The sequence below is a fragment of the Aethalodelphis obliquidens genome, unplaced genomic scaffold (genome assembly GCF_003676395.1).
Source record: "Aethalodelphis obliquidens isolate GAN/ISIS:26980383/991018 unplaced genomic scaffold, ASM367639v1 scaffold25, whole genome shotgun sequence".
NCBI classification, from domain to species: Eukaryota; Metazoa; Chordata; class Mammalia; order Artiodactyla; family Delphinidae; genus Aethalodelphis; species Aethalodelphis obliquidens.
This window is the reverse complement of record NW_020837969.1, coordinates 5,653,946-5,673,482: the sequence shown is the minus strand read 5'-3', so window position 1 is coordinate 5,673,482 and position 19,537 is coordinate 5,653,946. Positions and strand designations below refer to the sequence as shown.

Here is a 19,537-nt window from a genome sequence, read left to right as displayed (position 1 = left end):
CACACACACACACACACACACACACACACACACACACACACACACACCCCCCTTCGGTTCATGTGAACTACCACTAGTTGACAAACTCTTCTAGCATGTGTCAATTCACGCAACAAACATTTTGTACCTTCTATGCAAATATGAATAAAACATGTTCCTTTGTCTTGGGCAACTCACAATTTTTGTCTCTGCAAATAATCACTATCCAGTGCACACAAATATAGATTTAGAGGCATACAGATGAGGGATTTGGTGCATTTGTGAAAGGCTTCAAAGAAGAGGGACATTAAGTTGGGTCTTGATAAATATGATACAGCTCGTTAGTCACAAAAAAAGGGGAAGAGGTAAGACAGCTCAGGCAAGCATTTCACAACTTAAAGGCATAAAGCCATGCTGGTATAGAACATGTTTAGGAATTGCAGTGAAAGCAGGGAGGTTAGTAAGTAAAGTATTTCATTAGTTTGTACAAGACAGTGGCGTTAGGGATGGAGGGAAGGGGCTTTTGAAGAGACATGTTAAAGGTAGTTGTTAAGACTTGGTGATCAAATGTAGCGGGAGGTGGAGGGGAAAGTTGTGAAAGAATCAAAGATGGCTCCCTGTTCTTATTTCGGGTTACCGTCGAGTATAGTTTTGGTCACTGGAACAGGGAATGCAGGGCAAATGAAAGACTATTAGGGGGCAGTAGAAAGGGATTCTTATCACTCGAAAGGGATAAGCTTGGCTTTACCGATGTTCATATTGAGATTACCAGATACAAGACTGCGGGATCTAGGTACAGTAGGTACTTTAAAATGGAGTTTAAGGGCTTGGCATGAGAGACTGCAACCACTGAAATGGTGGCAAGATAGTTAGATATACCCTGGGTAGGTGCTAGATATAGATCCAGGGCGGGGTAAAAAAGTGTAAGGCAGGACACAGACACAGATCTCTAACTCAGAATAGGATAGGCAATGACAAGAGAGACAGCAAGGAAGGACCACCAGTCCAGAGGGTGGGACCCTGCAGGAGATGCAAATTCTGAGCAGTTAGCCAGGAACCAGGGGCTCTGTGGGAACCCAAGGGCAGGACAGAAAGCATGGTCCAGATTCGGGGAAGTCAGCAAGATGGAAACAAATTGAGCACCAGAGTGTACGAGTCCTGGAGCTTCCTGTGGAAGCCTGTTCCCAACTATTTTGACCTGGGGCTTCAAGCAGATATTATTGAAAATATTTCTAGGGAATAAGGAAGAAGAGGAATTCTGAAGGGTGCCATGTCCCATTCGGTATATTTTTAGAGTGAGATAAAGATGTTCTCAACTAGCTGCAGTGATGTGTATGTGTCATACATGTGTTTCTATGCCAGAACAATGAAAAGTGAAGGGAATGAAATATTTGACATAGCATTGTCTAGTACAACAACATAATTATCATTTGATTTATTTCTTATTTGACTATAGGCTTACCTTTCTGCTTTAGCATTATTTTTACAGACACTGTTATTTATAAAGTATTAAAACTGTTTCAGCTGAAATGTGTATGTACTTCTAGTTTCTTGTACTGAACAACATTTCATAAGGCAGAGTTTGGTAAACCCCTTTGGTTGAAACACATTGTTATTACTTTAGGTGCTGACTGTTCTGAAGCCGGTTTCCAATTGCCTTGATTAAAGTAGGAACGTTCTATGGCTTGGATGACTTACATTTCGCATTGGTTTGAGCAAGATGATTGTTATGAAGGACTACAAAGAGTAAGATACATTTACGTTGTAATTCTAATTTTCTGTGATATCTTTTCTGCTTTATTTCTCACGCAGCTGTATTTCTGTGTCATTTATATTGCGGACATTTTTGCATTGCAGGATTCTGAGGGTAAATAGGATACTTATCTGATAGACTTAAAAGCAGAGGTAAGAAAATATATAAGGAGAGTCATTTATTGAAGAAAAGGTGTTTTTTTTCCTATCCTGATTTCAGATGAATTCTTAACGTGTTCAGATTGTCTTTAGGCTTTAAAGATAAAATAGGATTCTTTCTAATGTGATTAATGTATGAAAATAGCAATAATTTCAAGAAAGTAATTTTACATAATTTTATGATAGAAATATGTATGATAATACCACGTATTATAATAATATTGTAAAAGAAAATGAAAAAAACGTTCTGAAGAAGAGTGCCATGTTCCATTTGGTAAATTTTTAGGCAATTAATTATGCTTCAAAGGGATTTGCATTGTTACTATGGCAACTGTTGCGCAGCACAGCTATTCTGATCTATTTCTACTGCGACAGCAGAAAACTGCCATCTTTAAATGCACCTTATCAAAATGGATTTAGTTTAGAATAACATAAGATTTCTCTTTGATTATGGTCACCTTTTCAATGAAGGATTTCTTAATTACCTAAATGAAGGAGATGTGTGGACTTTTCTTTTCACTAATGAGTGGAACAAAAGAGCCAGAATATCTTGATGGAGTTTTACCAGCTTTATCCCCATTGTTGTTTGAGGGCGTGTACTACTAAAGACATGCAGTGCTGAATTCTTCTTCCTTCCTCCTTACTTCTTCAGGGTACTGTTCTAATCACATCAATCAAAGATATTTTCTCAGCATTTTACTTCGTTTAGATTATCTTTTTAGTTGTCAATCCTCAGCAGTTTAAGCCTCTTGGGTTTTCTTCTTCAGATTTTTTTTTTTTTTTTTCAGCTGTGAAACAGGCTGGTAAACATCTCAGGAGCCAGTAAATATCTAACTCTGGAGAATAACCCTCATGGTATGGATCCTAAAGCGTTCTTCAGAAGGGAGGTTGAGAATTACTGGGTAGCTCACCATCCCGAATTCCAGCCTTAACCATAATGATAGAAATGTTTCAGCTTATGCGTTTAATAGCAGTATTTGAAGTTGCGCTGGACACACACACACACACACACGCACACACACAGAGACACGCGTGCACGCACTGTAATGCCAGCATCCTTTTTTATATTGTGTGTGTGCATTTAAAATGTAATAACAGTGCATTTCTGATGTTCAGACAGAAGGCTTTTTGTTTTCAAGTGTAGTGCATATATTCCTCTACGGGAAAGGAAAGGGATGACAATCTAATTTGGAGGGAGGGGGTGACTGATTTTAAGAAAATGCGTTTTGCTAAAATTGTGTGTCTCTTTTTAGTGATTTTGAGGCAGCTCATGGAGATTTTGAGGATTCAAAATCCTTCCCTCCACCATAACCCCAATCTGCCCTTTAATAAGCTATGGCCTTTGTAAGTGAATTCCTTGTTCTGAGACATATTAAAAGAATAACTATTCTCATATATAGATATAGTCCAACCCTAAAATTACCATATCCTCTTCATGAGTTTAAGCTTTTCTTGGCTCAAGTTTTGATCAGTTCTTATACAGACTTAGATGACAATGAAGCAGCTTATTCTAAATAATGAAAATTGAAACATGATTATTTAATTTCTTCTAAAATTCCAGCTTAAAATTCTTCAGATGATATATATGTGCACATATACCCTATATAGTCAGCATTCAGAACACCAGATTTTTCCATTGTTATATTTTTAATGCTTACTGGAAAAGGTAAGTTGGTTTTTGAGCTAAAAATTATAATTGAGAAATGTAGTGTTTGAAAAAAGTCACATACAAGTATGAGTTTTATCTTTAGATCACTGAAGTGGCCTTTATACTTTGATATAATTAATATTTATGGCATATGTATATATTTCTACACACACAGCACATGTATATGAACTTGATTTTTATTTTTTTTCTTTTATGAACTTGATTTTAACTTAGTGTTATAATTTTATTTTTGGCAGTATTGTAACTAGCTATATTTAAATTTCATGCTTATGTCATATAATCTTGCATATTCAGAGGTGAGCTTTATTGTTATACAAATCTAATGCAAATATACTCTTATAACTTGCTTTCTTACATTTCATACACTTACACTTCAGTGTAATTATAATGTATGCATTGTGTATTTCATATAAGATTGAAACCAAGAGTAGAATTTAGGTTAAAAAAATGAAAATAATATCTCTGTAGGGCTGTAGTTGCCAGGCTACTGACACTGTCAGTTGCATGTGAGGTGTCACAGTGCTCAGACTTTCTTCCTGAATCCTTTGTAAATCTGCATTATTCAGTGAACTGCAAGGTTTAGTACTTTATCTTTAAAGTGTGTATATTGTTTCTGGGCCAGAAAGATGATGTTTTCTGAAATAGCAAATCTTTAGAATGGACATGGAAATTCTTAGGTGGTTCACATAAGAAGGAAACGTATTCTTAACTAAAGATAAAAGAGTACGTAATATTTACCTGAAATATAAAACTACCTGTCACATACAGTTAAAATATATTTGATTTCCTATATATGTGACATATTTGTAGGATTTATATTTAAAATATAAACATGTATTTTGAAATGGACCTTCGGTTGAACGTTTTCTATTTTTAGTAATGCAGAATCACTAATTGTGTAACATTCATGCTGACCACAATGATATCAAAAGCTTCTGGACATTTCTTTTTATCTCCTCGGTAACTGTAGATATCGCTTAATAAAGGCTACATACTATTATATATATATATTTTATGATACTTTTGAGAAAAATAATATAGAAGTTTCAAATACTAGCAGTTTAAATACATAATTCAGAATTATAGATGCAATAGTATTCATATGTTTAATGATGCATGATTTTTTAATACCTCATTCAAAATCCTAATTTTTTTAAGAAGCTGCCATTTTGTTTTTTCCTGTTTATTATTATTATTATTATTTTTTTTTTTTTTTGCGGTACACGGGCCTCTCACTGTTGTGGCCTCTCCCGCTGTGGAGCACAGGCTCCGGACGCGCAGGCTCAGCGACCATGGCTCACGGGCCCAGCCGCCCCACAGCATGTGGGGTCTTCCCGGCCCGGGGCACGAACCCATGTCCCCTGCATCGGCAGGCGGACTCTTAACCACTGCGCCACCAGGGAAGCCCTCTGTTTATTATTTTAATGGCTGGTTTAGACAAGTTATTCAACTCTGAATTATGAAGGATTTAAGTTGTTGGACTATGAAACTTATAAAAGCTGCTTAGGAACATACGAAGGCATACCAAATTGTATGACAGTATTGAAATGTTTATATTATCTGAAGTTAGAAACTAAAAAGTAAATCAGGATAAACTGATAAAATAAAAAGTATTGGCATGATTTTAGAAGTAATTTATTTGTTTTCAATAAATAAAGAGTTAGCAGAGGGACTTTTAGTTTCCAGTTTGTCATGTAGGAGCTCAGAAGTCTTTACTCTGGCCTAAAACAAATCAACAACTTTTCTTAGATTCATAAGAGAAGTGAGGTCACAAGGCAAACCGCTGCCCCAGATTGGAGAGACAGACAGGCAGATACAGAGAATCACAATGCACCAGAGCAGAAACCCACCAGCAGAAACCTCTGTGGGAACCAGAGCCACAGTGGAAAACCTGAACTGTAATTGATGAATTGCTGGAGGCCCATATATCAAGTCCGAGAGTTAAAAACTCTGGTCGGCGGGGGGAGTAATAAGGAGGCCTCCAGGCTTTTCTGAGTTTTACCTCCAGGACCTTTACCAAGTTTTCACAGTAAATATCAGAGAAAGATCCCTCCCTGCTTCTGGCAAAGGGAGAGGAAAAGGGATTGTTTAGAAATATGTCAGAGCACTCTCCTTCTTAACAAGGCTGCCCGTGAGGAGAGCCTGATCTGCAGAGATTATATCAGCACCTAACCTATCTGGGGGAAGGGAAATACCCAGTCCCTGCTCACTAGCTATCCTGTCCCACCTAGGGGAGAAAGATCCCTGAGAAAACTGGTGAAATTCCCATTCCACAGCCACAGGCTCCTCAGAAGACAGAGACTTAATCATAGGACCGCAGAATGCTTTCTCTTCTCCCACAACTTAACATTACATTACTAAAGGTCTGCTTACCAGTTCCTTTTAGCCAGTAACATCATGTTCTCCTTTCAACAAAAAATCACAAGGCACACTAAAAAGCAAAAAACACTGTTTAAAGAGATTAAACAAGCATCAGCTCCAAAGTCAGATACGGCAGGGATGTTGGAATTTATCCGACCAATAATTTTTTTTAAAGTATGTTAGTATGCTAAGGGCTTTAATGAAAAAAGTAGACAACATGGAAAAACAGATGGATAATTTAAACAGAGAGATGGAAATTCTAAGAAAGAATCAACAAGAAATACAAGAGATCAGAAATACTGTAACAGAAATGAAGAATACCTTTAATAGATTCATTAGTAGACTGGACATGACTGAGAAAAGAATCTCTGAGCTTGAGAATATGACAATAGAAACTTCCAAAACTAAAAAGAAAAGAGAAAATAACAGAACAGAATGTCCAAGAACTGTGGGACAACTACAAATGTACAACTACATTTCCATACACATAATGGAAATACCAGAAGAAGAAAGACAGGGACAGAAGCAATAATTGAAACAATAATGACTTAGAATTTCCTAAAATTAACATCAGACACCAAACCACAGATCCACGAAGTTTGGAGAACACTAAGCAGGATAAATGCCCAAAAAAAAATACGCCTAGGAAAATCATATCCAAACTTCAGAAAATCAAAGACAAAGAGAAATCTTAAAAGAAACCAGAGCAAGGGTCAGAATTATATTCACTTCTCAGAAACCATGCAATCAAGAAGAGAGTGGAATGAAACGTTTAAAGTGTTGGGAGAACTAAAACACCAACCTAGAATTCTGTACCTTGTGAAACTATCCTTCAAAAGTGAAAGAGAAATAAAGACTTTCTTAGACAAACAAAAACTGGGGCATTTGTTGCCGGTAGACCTGCCTTGCAAAAAATGTTAAAAAAAAAAAAAAAAAAGTTCTTCAGAGAGAAGGAAAATTAAATAGGTAGAAATTCAGATCTACATAAACAAAGGAAGAACAGTGGAGAATGACTAAGTGATGGTAAAATAAAAACTTTCATTTTCTTATTCTTAATTGACCTAACAAATAACAGTTTGTTCAAAATGAAATTAGTGACAGTGTCTTTAATTATGTAAGCTTATGTGTGTACACACACACACATACACATACATACATATATATGTGTCAGGTATGCTTATGTGTGAGTGAAATGAATGACATCAATGATACAAGAGATGAGAAAGAGGAATTAGGATTATTTTGTTTTTATAAGGTACTGAGAAGTGGAATAGTATTATTGAAAGTAGACTTGGATTAGTTGTCAATGTATATTGCAAAATCTAGGACAAGAACTTAAAATGTTTTTTCTTTTTTTTTTGCGGTACGCGGGCCTCTCACTGTTGTGGCCTCTCCCGTTGCGGAGCGTAGGCTCAGCTGCCATGGCTCACAGGCCCAGCCGCTCCGTGGCAAGTGGGATCTTCCCGGACCAGGGCACGGACCCGTGTCCCCTGCATCGGCAGGCGGACTCTCAACCACTGCGCCACCAGGGAAGCCCTAAAATGTTTTTAAATGAGGTATAATTGATATGCTAAGAAAGGAGAAAAAATTGAGTCGTACAAAGTACTCAGTTGAAACCACAAAAGAAAGAGAAAGTGTGGGAGACAAAAACAGGACCAAAGATCAAGGGCAACAAAATGAAACAGTAAATATATAGTAGATATTAATCCAACTGTATCAATAATCACCTTGAATGTTGATGATCTACATGCACCAATTAAAAGACAGAGTTCGTCAAAGTGGATCAAAAAACAAGGCCCAACTATGTTTTCTGCAAGAAATTCACATTAAATATAAAGGCACAGATAGATTAAAAGTAAAGGGATGGAGAAAATATACCATGCTAACCCTAATCAAAAGAAGTAGGCATGTCTGTCTTAATTTCAGATGGAGCAGACTTCAGAGCAAGGAAAGATATCAGGGATAAAGAGGTACATTACATAATAATCAAGGGGTCCGTATTCCAAGAAGATATAACAATCCGTAATGTGTATTCGCCTAATAACTGAGTATCATAATGCATGAGGCAAAGCTGATAGAAGTGCAAGGAGAAATAGATGAACCCACTATTATAGTTGGGGACTTTAATATCCCTTTATAAGAATTTAACAGATCTAGCAGACAGAAAGTTAGTAGGGACATAGCTGAACTCAAGAGCATCTTCAGTCAACTGGATATAATTGACATCTATAGGCTACTTCATCCAACAACAGCAGATTACACATTCTTCTCAAGCTCACAAGGAACATTCACAGACTAGACCATATTCTGGACCAAAACACACACCTTAACAAATTTTAAAAGTATAGAAATAATACAGGTCTGCTCTGAGACAATGGAACTAAACTAGATATCAGTAGCAGAAACATAGCTGGAAAACCCCCAAATACTTAGAGATTAAACAACACTTTTCTAAACAACACATGGATCAAATAAGAACTCTCAAGAGAAATTAAAAATTATTTTAAACTAAATGCAATTGAAAATACAACTTAATGAAGTAAAAGCCCACAAAAGCAGGGCTTGGAGGGAAATTTATAGCATTTAGTGCATTTCTTAGAAAAAAAGGAAGATCTAAAATCAGTCATCTAAGCTTCTGCCTTAGGACACTAGAAAAAGAAGAGCAAATGGAATTCAAAGTAAGCAGAATAAAAGAAATAATAAAAATTAGAGCAGAAATTAATGAAATTGAAAATAGAAAATCAATAGAGAAAACAAAACTAAAAGCTGCTTCTTTGAAAAGATCAATAAAGTTTATAAGCCTTTAGCCAGGCTACTTAAGAAGAAAAAAGAGAAGAAATATATTACTAATATTAGTAGTGAAAGAAGAGGTATCACTACAGATCCTATGGACATTAAAAGGATAATAAAGGAGTACTATCAATAATTCTATGCCCACAAATTTGATAACCTAGATGAAATGGACCTATTTTTTGAAGACACAGTTTGCCAAAACTCACACAAGTATAAATAGACAATCTGTGTAGACGTGTATCTAGACCTGAATAGACCTATGTATCAACAGATGCTGAAAATCATTTGACAAAATCCAGTACTTCTTCATGATGAAAACTCTCAGCAACCTAGGAATAGAGGGTAACTTCCTCAACTTGACAAAGAACATATTTATTCCTCATCTTGATAAAGAACAAAAACCCTGTAACTAACATCATACTTAATGGTGAGAAACTTGAAGTTCTCCTGCTATGATCAGGAACAAGGCAGGGATGTCTGCTCTCACCACTGCTTTTCAACACTGTACTGAAGTCCTAAGTAATGTAACAGGACAAGAAAAGGAAATAAAAGGTATACAGATTGGCATGGAAGAAATCAAACTGTCTTTGTTCACAGATGACTTTAGTGTCTGCGTAGAAAAAAACCTCCTGGTACCAATATAGTGATTTTAGCAAGATTTTAGAATACAAGATTAATATACAAAAGTCAATCACTTTCCTGTGTACCAGCAATGAACAAGTGTAATTTGAAATTTAAAACACATTACCATTTACAATAGCACCCCAAAAATGAAATACTGAGGTTTAAATCTAACAAAATATGTACAAGATCAATATGAGAAAAACAATGAAACTCAGACAACAGATATCAAAGAACTAAATAAATGGAGAGATATTCCATGTTCAGGGATAGAAAGAATCAATAGTGTCAAGATGTCACTTATTGCTAAAACTTGATCTATAGATGTCATAAAATCCCAGCCAGAATCTCAGGAAGTTATTTTTTTTGGATATTGACAAACTGATTCTAAAGTTTATATGGAAAGGCAAAAGACCCAAAACAGCTAACACAGTGTTGAACGAGAGCAACAGTCAGTGGCCTGACACTACCCAACTTCAAGGCTTACTGTAAAGCTACAGGAATAAGACAGTGTAGTATTGATAAAATAATAGACAAATAGATCTGTGTAACAGAATAGAGAGCCCGTAAATACACCCACATAAATATAATCAACTGATCTTCAACAAAGGATCAAAGGCAATACAATGGAGAAAAGGTAGTCTTTTCAACAAATGGTACTAGAACTGGACATCCACATGCAAAAAAATTAATCTAGACTAGACCTTACATCTTTCATAAATGGATTTTAGACCCTAAAGGTAAAACACAAAACTATTAAGCTCCTAGAAGATAACATAAGAGAAACCTAGATGACCTTGGGTATGGCCATGAATTTTTAGATTCAACACCAAAGGCATGATGCATGAAATAAATAATTGAATGCTAAACTTTATTAAATTAAAATATTCTCCTCTGTGAAAGACAGTGTCAAGAGAAAAAGAAGACAAGCCACAGACTCGGAGAAAATATTTGCCAAAGACCATCTAATAACTGTTACCCAGAATATGTGGAGAACTCTTAAAATTCAACAAGAAAAGACAAACACCCCAATTAAAAAAAACCAAGGACCTACTGTATAGCACAGGGAACTATAGTCAATATCCTGTAATAGCCTAAAATGGAAAAGAATCTGAAAAGTAATACATATATATATATATACACACACACATATATATATATATATGAACCACTTTTCTGTACGTCTGAAGCTAACACAACATTGTAAATCAACTATACTTCAATAAAAATAAAAGGGAAAAAGACTTGAAAAGACACATCACTGAAGAAGATGACATGTAAGCTATGGAAAAATGTCCAGCATCATAAGTTATTAGGGAATTGCAAATTAAAACGACAGGGAGGTACTACTACGTGCCTATTCGAATGGCCCATCTAAAACACTGACAACACCGAAGGATGGTGAGGATGTGCAGCAGCAGGAACTCTCATTCATTGCTGGTGGGAATGCAAAATGGGGCAGACACTTGGGAAGACAGTTCGATAGTTTGTTACAAAATAAACGTACCCTTACCAGGATCGAGCAATCTCTTCTTTTTCCACTCCTTCTTATTTACCTAAATGAATTGAAAAGTTACGTCCAGACAAAAACCTGCATACGGATGTTTATAGTGGCTTTATTCATAATTGCCCAAACTTGCAAACAACCACATGTCCTTCAATAGGTGAATGGGTCAACAAACCACGGTACATCAAAGCAATGGACTGTTATTCAGTGCTAAGAAGAAATGAGCTATCAAGCCATGAAAAGACATTGAATACATATTACTAAGTGTAAGAAACCGATCTGGAAAAAACACCATACTCTATGATTTCCAGCTATATTCTGGAAAAGGCAAAGCTATGGAGACAGTAAAAAGATCAATGGGGGCTTCCCTGGTGGCGCAGTGGTTGAGAGTCCGCCTGCCGATGCAGGGGACGTGGGTTCGTGCCCCGGTCCGGGAAGATCCCACATGCCGCAGAGCGGCTGGGCCCGTGAGCCATGGCCGCTGAGCCTGCGCGTCCGGAGCCTGTGCTCCGCAACGGGAGAGGCCACAACAGTGAGTCGCCCGTTGCGCACAAAACAACAAAAAAAAAAAAAAAAAAAAACGCCCAAGAACTACACAAAAAAAAAAAAAAAAAAAAAAAAAAAGATCAATGGTTACGTGAAACTATTGTATGATGCTACAATGGTGATGCATGTCGTTATGCATTTGTCAAAACCCGTAGAATGTACAACTCCAAGAGTGAACCCTAATGTAAACTCTGGACTTTGGATGGTAATGATGTGTCAGGGTAGGTTCATCGTTACAACAAATGTACCATCTGGTAGGGATGTTGATAGTGGCGGAGCTTGTGCGTGTTGGGGAACCGGGGGGGTGAATGAAAATCTCTGTAATTTCTACTCAGTTTTGCTGTAAACCTCAAACTGCTCTAAAAATAAAGTTTATTAATTTTTTAAAAAGTAAAACAGAGTTAGAAGAAAGTGAAAATTAAATGACTCCATTTTGCCTGTATATTTAAATATCTTTCCCTTATGTTTCTTTTCCAAATATAAACTCAAAATTTGTTTACACACAAACATTAATAGTAATCGTACATACCAAGGATAAACTATAACAGCCTATTTAATTCACATGTGGTTGAGATAATGTATATTTTCAATGAAAAGTAATATTGTCATAACATTACTAATTGAAAAAAAGTGTATTTTTAAAATTTATCCAGAATGCTAGGTGTCATTAGAGGAGGAAGAAAGCAGGTATTTGTAGCAGTTTCTTATACTTGTAAGCACCGAAAGGTTGGTAGCACCGCTTTTTTATCCTGCCAGTTTTCACTGCAAATTATTTACTTTTTTGGGGAAATATATCACTAGTTCCACCCAGATAAAGGAATTTAATGGGATGAAGATAGAAATTGGAGAAGAAAGAGAAGAGGAAAAAAGAAGAGATCTTTTCAGGAGGTGGAAATATGAACGAGAAAAGATATAAAGAGGAAAGTAGCTTTATAAATAAATGAGATATAACGTAACTGACTCTGGGCTCTTTTACTCTAAAATCCTCTGCCCTGCCACATAAACAATTTATATTCTGTAATTTCCAGCTTCCTTCTGTCCTCTCTTCACAATGAACACTACTGTTAAGCCAGTTTGTATTCCTGCCTTGTGTACCTCGAATAGTTTCTGTGAGGACGTAGCGTCAATGTGAAGACTGAAGTTCTGAGACAGAGGTCACAATCCTCCCAATATTGTATTGGCTCACAGTGTTTTTCACTTGAATTTGCTGCCTTGAAGGAATTGCCAGTGTATAAAAATTGGTACGTTTACATAAACATCTGGATAGTTCCATTTCTTTGGGAAGTTCCAGAAATCTGGCAACATGGAGTAACCTTCTCCAGTGGTACTAGACCCTTTAGATAGGATATACACTTTCTATTTCACTCTGGTCCTTGTCACTCCTGGTAGGATTACCAACCCTTGGTCAAGTGTCAGTCGTCATTTATTTTATAATCTCTCGCTTCCTTAACTGAAATGACCTGCCTTGATGTTTGTTGACATTTGGAGATTTCAACTCCTGTTCTTTGAAAGTAGACGCTGAGATTGATAGCACTAGTAGAAAATGTTTTCAGGGCGTAAAGATAAGGATTGAAGAAAACAGATGTAAAACAAAGAAGAGGAAGTTTATTGAATAATGGAATTGACTGATATGCCTCTGAATTTGTTTCTCAAGGCAAACATGTCCCAGGTAAGACAAGTGGGACTGCTGGCTGCTGGATGTCAGCCATGGAACAAAGATGTGTGCGTTGCCAATGGAGACAGGTTTGCGTACTGTGCTACCCTGGCCATCTATGTTTATCAGGTAAAAGAATGCTGATTCTTTCCAAGTTTTCCTTTTATCAGGTAAAATTACTATTTAATTAATACTTGAAAAGCTTAATGCTGTAACTTTATTGATATTGGTATTTTATTGTATATTTTGTTACTATTTATTAGTTTTCCAAGTCAAGCTTTTAGAAAATGCTCGTATCATAATATTAAATTATTAGCAAATTCTTAATTGATTTAGTAATCCTATTTTGATGCTATTCATCGAAAAGAATTTCTTCAAGAATTAAAGATCCTGTTTTATGAACAGTGAACAAGTAGTTCTTAATTCTTTTAAACTATATTCCCATATAATTAAATGGAATTCATGTGCCCATTTATTTCAAACCTTGCTCAGTAACATGTGATACGAGAAAATAGTCTTATCAGTTGAAGAAGTGAGTCGTCCTTTAGAGAGCCTTCTATTAAAAATAGTGCAGTTGTAACACATTTTGAGATAGTCTTGGGATAAACACCTTTATCACTACCTTTTTTCATGTGCTGGCTCCGTGCAGACATCTCTTATCAGTTCCCAATCTACACAGCCAACGGCCTTCTGAATTTTTTCATATAGAGGTGACATGAGCATCATAAATCCAAGTCCGGTTTTTCTTCTTAAACCTGGAGCCAGTATTTCAGTGTCACCCACTAACCATTAGTCTAAACCACAGATGTGAGAGTTATCACCGACTCCCTCTTCTACTCACATCCTGCACCCTAGGTAACCAGGACTGGTTCTGCTACTTTCTACCTTTTACTCCCTTCTACATATCCTTCTCACCTAAACTACTATAACAGTTTCTTAATATTCTCTTTGCCTCTATCTTGACTCCCTCTAATTTATCCTTCAGTGTAATCAGTCATCTATAATGCAAATCTAAACTTTTCAGTCTTCAGTCGCTCCTCATTCCTTAATATTAACATCCAACCTCATGGTATGACATCCTTTCATGATCTTCCTGTCTCCGTCTCCCTGTCACCTTGTGCTCCAGACCCTGAGATCATTGCCTTTTCCAAAACTACTCAGACTCTTCTGTATCTTGCCTGTGCTTGCACTAATTTTTCAGTTTGCCCACATTGCCTGTCCAGAGACGTTTTCTCATCTTTCAAATGTCAGCTCAAATGTATAAGCTCTTTTCTACATACTGCTTTTTCCTCGTTCTTAGTGAAGGACCGTATGGAATGGATTGCGTCTCTACATGCTTCCATTGACCAGAATGGGTCTTTCTCATCTTTGAATTCTCAAGTTACTGCACACTCTCTGGCACTTAGTAACCACTTAGTAAATGTTTCTTGAATTTTTTTTATCTTGAAATACCAACTCATTTCAGTTAAGAGGGAAAAAAAAATTATTGCTTTATCCTGGAGTAAAAATTCCTTTAAATTGCTAATAGTGTTGTAGTTTATTGAAAATTTAAGAAATAATAGCATTCATCTATAAACCAATTAAGTTTCCACAATGCTAAGATTTTATGTAGTCCATTTCTCAAGATTGAGGAAATATCTAGCAATCAAAATGCAATTTCAATGTAACTCACATCTTTTTTTCACTTCCCGTTCCCCAGAAGACAGGAGCAAGCCTTCTAAATGCCCCTTTTGTTCTGCCATCTACCTCTTTTTTTTTTTTTTTTTTTTTTTTGCCATCTACCTCTTTACCACCCTGTGTGTGTTGCTAAGCTTCCTCTTAAGAAATTTCTCCCTTAATCTTTGGTCCCTATTGTCTTGTCTTTTACTTCCTCCTAAAGAAGAAGAATTTATCAGGCAGGGAAAACTATTCCTCTGAGGAGTCAGGAAGGTAAGAAAGTGGATGAAGGCGAAACTGAATTTTTTTAATGTTTGCATATATCTTGTTTAATGATGACATTTTATGACTTGAATACTTAGGAAGATTAAGCTAAAAGTATTAATCTAAAAAACCTATGAAGAAAGTTTGCGTGTTATTAAAGACTAAAACAAACTAAAAATTACCCTGATTTAGAAGTTAATACAAACAAACTTGGGTGACAGTTAGCAGTTAGGATTTTACTGCAAGTATACGGTTAAAGAAAGGTTGGTGTAGTTAATAGTTAATATGACAATGATTTGAGTAACTCTTATGTAACACTGTGAAAGGTTTGTTATGTGTTAAAGGGAAAAACCAGGTTCAACAAAATGACGTATACAGTATATACATCTCAAACATGGTAAAACTGATAGAAAGATGAATTGATCCACTAATTAATGGCACATTTACAAAGAAAATAGGAAAACTAGGCTATTCCTTTTGTCCACTTACGTATAAAAACACAACATAATGCCCCTTCCAAAAAGCAATAACATAAAACAGGTCCAAATGATACCATTGCTCTGCAAACTTTGGACATCTTAATAATGTAGTAATGAGCAGCTGGCTTATTTAACCTACATTTTTTTGACTCAAATATAAGTTAAAAATTTGCAGAAAAAATATTTTAAGAACAAGGTGTTTTTCCCTCATAAATAGAGCTATGGAAAATAAGTCTCTGAATTATTATGCATATTTAAATGTACATTTATTGTTACTTCTTTTTAAAATTGGTATGTTTAATTTCAATTCTCTTTTATTTTTTTGAAAAATGATTTCTTTCACATTGAATACATTTGAATTCACTTGAAAGTAGACCAAGGCTTGAATTATGTTCATATCTTGTTATTGGGTGTACTAATTTTCATGTATGTAGCTTTTAAAAAATAATGTGATGATTAATGGAAAGTGTATTACAAAGAAAGAAGCACTGACATGTTTTATTTATATATTTTTTAGTTGGATCACCGTTATAATGAATTCAAACTTCACGCAATTATGTCTGAACATAAAAAAACAATCACAGCTATCTCTTGGTGTCCACATAACCCTGATCTGTTTGCAAGTGGCAGTACCGATAATTTAGTGATCATTTGGAATGTTGCAGAACAAAAAGTCATTGCTAAACTCGACAATACGAAAGGTATACCTATAACTGGGATTTATTTTATTGAATGAAAATAAATAGAATGTTACATGTGAATTATACCTCAGTTTTTTTTCTATTATTTCAATAAGCAAAATATTTTATTTCAATCAGCTCAAGTTTTAAAGTAGTGTTTTTCAAGCTTTCTAATGGTAATCTATATAAGAAACACATTTCACATCATGACTCATTATTGTGTATGTGCATGTGTACAAAACTGAAACAAAATTTCATGAAATTATCAGACTTAGTACACTGATCAATTAAAAAACATAGTCAACACCAAATAACTTTATTAATATTTAAATATAATATTAAAAATTCCAAAATAAACATAAAAATAATAATTAGATACTATTTTCTCAATGAGACAATTGGCCTTGCTTGAAACATACAAAGACAGTATGACGCATGTAGTCACTGCTCTGCTGAGTTGACTTTTTCCTATATTTTTAGGTCAAAGTAGAAAGTTCTAGTTTATGCAGATAGATCTTTGTGAATGGCATAATATCATTACTTTCTTTCTACCTAGCATCTTACCCCATAATGATGATGAAGTTAAATAATCATTTTTCTGTGTTAAATGTCATAATAATTCAGTTCTCTTTTTGAGTGCTGAGTGTAGCTCCATTACCGATTATGTTTTTGAAAGCTACTGCTGGATATATTTTCCATATTCAGCCTTTTCTCTAAAAAATACTGGTTGTAACTTTGAGATAGTAAACTGAGATGTGACAGTGTCACAAACTTTACTTTTCACAGAGTTTCTTTATAATATTCTTTTCAGTGTGTAACAACAATATTGAGAAGTCATAGGCAATTGTATTTAAATCTTGCTTCCAATATAACAGTAATGATGCCTTTTGGAACCTTTGGATATGTTCGACATAGATTGAGTATGGCTTTTCCCTTGTCTTTTCAAAGTTAGGTCGTTAGGAATGCTGAAAACACCCGAAAAACACACCAATTTTGTTATGTAACTTTTGTCCTAAAAAATATTTACCAAATATTTTCAGCTAGGAAAATGAGCATCTCCTTCCCAAGTTCATATACGCTGCTTATTATCTTCACTTGCAGCGACCAATGAATTTCAGTATTAGACAGTGAGTAGTTTGCTTCAATGTCCGAGCAAAATCTTTTTAAAAGTCATCTATTCAGTGAGCTTCCATTAATGTAAGTAACGGTTTTCCTTAAGGTTTTCACTACTCCAATGAGAAAAAGCCAAATTAGGTTTGGTACAAAGCTTTGTGGTGTATAAACAGTGATTAATAGCCTCAATCAAGATTTCAAGCTTTTCTGGTCATAGCCCTTTCTCCACCAATCACAGATCCTACGGTTTTACCAGTATTGTTTATATTGATCAACAGTGCACTTTCCCACTACTTTAAATACAGCTTTGTGTGAGATTAATTTTAAATAACACAATAAATACTCCTTAAAATTCTTTCCATATTTTATGCGCCATAAACTAAAAATGTTATGCAATGCCATTGTGCTTATAAAGTTGTCGCACAAAATCTATACTAGACTGTAACTGCATAATAACATTTTCTAAATGTTATGCATAAGGACAGATTAGACAGCATATTATGGTATCATTACCTAGTTTGTCCACTGATTTGTCATCAAACACCATATGCATCACATCCATTCATTGTGGAAGAGATTTTTGTTCATCAACTGTGTGCACCATAGCTTCCTTTGCCACTGAATATGCAATTAAATAAGACTTTTTCATTAACATGTGTAGAATGATTAAATAATTGTGGTAACAATTTTGATCAATTTAATATATTTTTTCTGAAAAATTTTAGGGTAAATTCCTTATGTTTTCAAAGATCTTAATTTGAAGATTGAAAGTTTTGATATTTTATTTGCAAAAATTATGAATATTTTTGGTCATTTTTATTTAAAATAATCCCCTTTGAAAAGGCTTAGACTCCTTTTTTCTTTTCAGAATCCAGTTTAAACAAAGTAGAAGTTTGCATTGTCAACTTAAAAAAAAATAAATATTAGAACTTCCACATCCGGCTGTTGAACTTGAACATGCCTCTGTATTCTTTTTACTTCATCATTCTTTGTTCTTAATATTAAAAAAGTCACTTAAAAGAAAATGAGTATTACTTTGTTTAAATGTAAAAGGTTAAAAAATTGTCACCAACCTGAAAAATGTCACACTTAATAATACACTTTCAGAAAAAAAAAAAAAAAAACTGTTAACAGTGGAGAATAATACTACCTGCCTATCTCAGAATATTGTTGGGAGAATTCAATGAGTGGATATTTGTAGAGCTCTTAGAAGTGCTTGCGTGTGACAAGCCAGTATAGCAGTGTTTTCTATTATAACTACAGGACATCGTTTCTGGTCCTTTCTCTTCCTTGCTGTGCTTCTCAAAACACACATTCCGAGAGCCATCATTCCAGTGGCTTCCTTCAAGTGGGCTGTGGTGGTTTGACCCATACAGCATGTCTTATCCCTTATTGGGGAAATTCTACTTCTGTTAATGTATCCAAAAACCAAACAGCTTTTTTATTGGCCTTATTTGTGTACTCATTCATTCATTCAGTGAGTATTTATGGAGTTCCCATTGTATGTCAAGCCCTGAAACAGTTTCCTTTCTCTCTCTTTTTTTTTTTAAACATCTTTATTGGAGTATAACTGCTTTACAGTGGGGTGTTCGTTTCTGCTTTATAACCAAGTGAATCAGCTTTAGCTTCTGCCTCTTGGCACATTGTAGGCTGCTGACACAAACTGAATTTACGGTCAATGAACAACTTTCAACCCTGTGTCTTTGTTCATAGCGTTTCCTCTTCCCGGGAAATACGTCTTGACCCACGTATTGAAACTCCGCTGTTCCTTCAAGGTGTAATTCAAATCCAGTTTCTTTCCAGGGCAGTAGCCCAAACGGTCACAAACCCTTATACACATAAAAATCATTTGGAGAACCTTGTTAGAAATAGATTCCTGGGCCCTAACTCCACACGATCTGATATGCATATTCAGTTTGATGATTCCGATTCTATGTCGGGAGATTCACAGCCTGTCTCCTGAGTCATAAATTTACCATAACATTTATTTCATCTATTATTTATTTGATCACAATAACAGGAGACTAACAGTTAACTTTTGTATTTTGTCTTTTAGTTTAAAAAGGATTTTTACATACACCATTATTTTTTCTTGCCCTAACTTTCATGTGAAACAGGTGGTCAGCTATTTTTAGTCATGTCTCTTTTATGTGAGGAAACAGGTTTACAGAGGTAAAGTGGCTTGTTTAGATCATCCGAGGCAAAACCAAGACTTAAATCCAACTCCTGATAAGAAGTAGTTTGTAGTGTTAATTTTGTTGTTATTAAATCCTTATAGGGGCTTCCCTGGTGGCGCAGTGGTTG

At 35.3% G+C, this 19,537-nt stretch overlaps 1 protein-coding gene across 1 annotated transcript in view; it reads left to right on the top strand.

The window, feature by feature from the left end:
* Positions 1–19,537, top strand: part of WDR17 (WD repeat domain 17) — an 86,470-nt gene that overhangs the window by 10,932 nt on the left and 56,001 nt on the right. The window contains exons 3-5 of the mRNA XM_027122519.1: positions 1,604–1,725; positions 13,042–13,170; positions 15,958–16,141. Coding sequence (XP_026978320.1) covers positions 1,660–1,725; positions 13,042–13,170; positions 15,958–16,141 — 379 coding nt within the window. The 5' untranslated portion in view covers positions 1,604–1,659. The remainder of the gene's footprint in view (positions 1–1,603; positions 1,726–13,041; positions 13,171–15,957; positions 16,142–19,537) is intronic.